The sequence below is a fragment of the Populus trichocarpa genome, chromosome 2 (assembly GCF_000002775.5).
Source record: "Populus trichocarpa isolate Nisqually-1 chromosome 2, P.trichocarpa_v4.1, whole genome shotgun sequence".
Lineage (NCBI taxonomy): Eukaryota > Viridiplantae > Streptophyta > Magnoliopsida > Malpighiales > Salicaceae > Populus > Populus trichocarpa.
The window spans coordinates 13,535,425-13,538,779 of NC_037286.2; the positions used below are offsets into that span (position 1 = coordinate 13,535,425).

The 3,355-nt window shown below is 40.0% G+C and overlaps 1 protein-coding gene across 1 annotated transcript; it reads left to right on the forward strand.

The window, feature by feature from the left end:
• The first annotated feature begins 253 nt into the window (after positions 1-253).
• On the forward strand, positions 254-2,503 carry LOC7497272 (cytochrome P450 78A3). The gene is made up of 2 exons (XM_002301387.4): positions 254-1,370; positions 1,585-2,503. Exons 1-2 carry the CDS (start codon positions 402-404, stop codon positions 2,248-2,250), a joined length of 1,635 nt encoding a protein of 544 aa, XP_002301423.1. The 5' UTR covers positions 254-401; the 3' UTR covers positions 2,251-2,503.
• Positions 2,504-3,355: the final 852 nt, after the last annotated feature.

Below are 3,355 nucleotides of genomic sequence, written 5' to 3' on the forward strand. Positions count from 1 at the left end.
TTAATTTATTTTATATTAAATAATCAACTCTACTTAAAAATTATAAATTATTATTTGAAGTCTAGAAATAATTTTTGAACGTTTAAAATGGAAGCAGGTATAAAGATCCACGTCTAATACAGAAAGACGGGTATAAGAATTTCAAGAAAAAAAATATTAAGATAAAAGGTAGATCTTCCGATTAAATGTATCTTCGTTGCCATCACCGCGAGATTCTTGTCCCTCTCGCTGTCTGTATGAATGTATGTATATATAGACACCATCCAAGCATTCTCATTCAGTCCCTAAAAATAACAAGCCACTCTCCTTAAATTCTGAGTGTGGGCAACAGACAATTGACCCTGTGTTGATTTCTGTATCCTCTCCCCAATCTTCAAAACTCCTAATTGAGCTAGCCCGCCATGAGAACAGACATAGATAACTTCTGGATCTTTGCTTTGGCCTCCAAATGCAGAGTCTTTACACAAGAAAATATTGCATGGTCGCTTTTGATCATGGGTTTAGCTTGGATAGCCACTACCCTTATTTACTGGGCATACCCTGGTGGTCCTGCTTGGGGCAAATACAAACTCAAAAACACTTCCTTCACAATTTCTAAGCCAATTCCAGGTCCCAGGGGATTGCCTCTTATAGGCGGCATGAGGCTTATGACCTCCTTAGCACATCACAAGATTGCAGCGGCTGCAGATGCATGCAAAGCCAGGAGGCTCATGGCGTTTAGCCTTGGTGATACTCGTGTTATCGTGACATGCAATCCTGATGTGGCTAAAGAAATACTGAACAGTTCGGTGTTTGCAGATCGTCCAGTTAAAGAATCTGCTTATAGCCTAATGTTCAATAGAGCAATTGGGTTCGCTCCTTATGGTGTTTACTGGCGAACCCTTAGAAAAATAGCTTCTACACACCTTTTCTGCCCCAAACAAATCAAAACTGCGGCGTCTCAAAGACGCCGAATTGCTTCTGAAACGGTGTCCATGTTCAATGACCATGAAGGGAGTGGTTTCACCGTTCGTGGGATACTCAAGAGAGCTTCACTTAATAACATGATGTGCTCAGTTTTTGGACGCGAGTATGAATTGGATTCATGTAATAGTGAAGTTGAAGAACTGAGAGCTCTAGTTGATGAAGGGTACGATTTATTGGGTACACTTAACTGGACCGACCACCTTCCTTGGCTGGCGGATTTTGACCCTCAAAAAATCCGATTCAGATGCTCAAATCTCGTGCCAAAAGTGAACCGGTTTGTCAGCCGAATCCTGGCTGAGCATAGAGCTCAAGCTGGAAATGAAACCCCGGATTTCGTTGATGTTTTGCTGTCTCTTCAAGGCCACGATAAATTATCGGACTCCGATATGATTGCCGTCCTTTGGGTAAGTAAGCAGACACACGAATATATGTACATCACACGTGAATCTTACTACACTATTTTTTGTCCAAACATGTAACTTGCTATTGTTATGTGTGCTAGAGGATGTGCAAACATATAATTTATTTCGATGACAAGCAATTATTCTGCTATTTCTGTTTTGTAGCAAGTTATTGTACTGACTGAATATTGCCTTGTTTCACTTTCTTTACGCGTAGGAAATGATTTTCAGGGGCACTGATACGGTGGCAGTTTTGATGGAGTGGATTCTAGCTAGAATGGTACTTCATCCTGATGTTTTATCAAAGGTCCATGATGAGCTTGACAAAGTTGTTGGAAGATCAAGGGCCGTAGCTGAATCTGATATCACGGCAATGGTGTATCTCCAGGCAGCAGTGAAGGAAGTGTTGAGGCTACACCCACCTGGTCCACTTCTCTCGTGGGCCAGGCTTGCCATCACTGATACAACCATAGATGGGTATCACGTGCCTAAAGGGACCACAGCAATGGTTAACATGTGGGCCATTTCAAGGGACCCAGATTCTTGGGAGGACCCGCTTGAATTTATGCCTGAGAGATTCGTGACTAAGAAGGGTGAGCTGGAGTTTTCTGTTCTTGGGTCGGATCTAAGGCTTGCTCCGTTTGGTTCCGGTAGGCGAACCTGCCCGGGAAAGACATTGGGCTTAACTACGGTGACCTTTTGGGTTGCGTCACTACTACACGAGTATGAATGGCTGCCGTGCGATGGAAATAAAGTTGACCTATCAGAAGTACTGGGTCTGTCCTGTGAGATGGCAAATCCATTGACCGTTAAACTGCGGCCCAGGCGTTCCCATTATAAGCCCACTGTACTAGGTGTACAGAACTACGTACTAGATGTCTAGTCTGGATCCAAAAAAAAAAGGAAAAAAATGAGAGAAGACTTCTCCGTGACGGGGTTGCAAATCTTAATCCTTGATCCACCATATGATCATGTTGTCTTTAGTCTGTCTCTTGGGTGTCGGTCTTTTTTTTTTTGTTTTTTTTTTATTTAACAGTCGAGTGTCAAATATCGTGTCCTTATTTATATATGTCATGACATGTTTCAACTGGTGTAAATACGAGTGGAAAAAAAAAAAAAAAGAGTTTCAAGTTTCAGTGTCTCTCTGCAGCTCATCACTTCACCTTTAGTGTATTCCATGAGAAAATAGCTCAAGTTAGTTGCCCATTTACAATCCTCAAGTAAGAAATAAGTTTTGAAAGTGGCAAGTGAATCCAACACTTGACTACATAGTTGCATTTGTCTTTTGTAGCTTCTTGACAAGATATCTAAAAGAACTGCAGATTAATATATGAAGCTGCTGTTCCTGGACCTTGTCGTATGCTATTGAAATGTGTTGCTTTCTTTTTCATAGCGGTATGCCATGGCTTCCGTGGTTTTTATGATTGAAGATTTTAATTTTCCAGTGAGATATGGTGTTTCTATCGATTACAAACCTACGGCATTAACCTTGCTAAATCAACTATGATTTCAAAATTAGTCTTGTTCAATTTAGTCCGAAACTCCGATGACCTTACCTCGTAAGCCTTGATTAACACATGGATTGAACTAACTTCAACTCAGTTGATCCAATAAAACCTCGAATAAATCCAATCCTTTGAATTATTAGTCCAAGCATCATTTCTCGGAGAAAATCCCACAAAAGAAGCAAGAAAATAATGAAAAGATATTTTCTGCGCAAAGTCAGAAAATAATGTATCTTATTTCTTTCATCTACGCATTACTTTTTTTTTTTGTTGGTAAAGTTACATACAACTTAAAATGATTAAGTGATTCAAATAAAATTTTCCTCAATTTATTTTGACTAATTCGTTCAATCATTGATTTAGGATTGAACTAGCAACGGGAAGACCTAAGATCCTTATCGAGTTGGCAACTAGGACAAGTACTATGTTAACAATTGTTCAAACATTATTCAACTTGTGTGACCTATCAATTGGCGATTTGTA

Bases quoted from the DNA above. Each gene is read 5' to 3' on its own strand.
- LOC7497272 (XM_002301387.4), top strand. From the start codon at position 402: ATGAGAACAGACATAGATAACTTCTGGATCTTTGCTTTGGCCTCCAAA. The intron at 1,371-1,584 runs GTAAGTAAGCAG...CTTTACGCGTAG, and splicing joins ATATGATTGCCGTCCTTTGG to GAAATGATTTTCAGGGGCAC.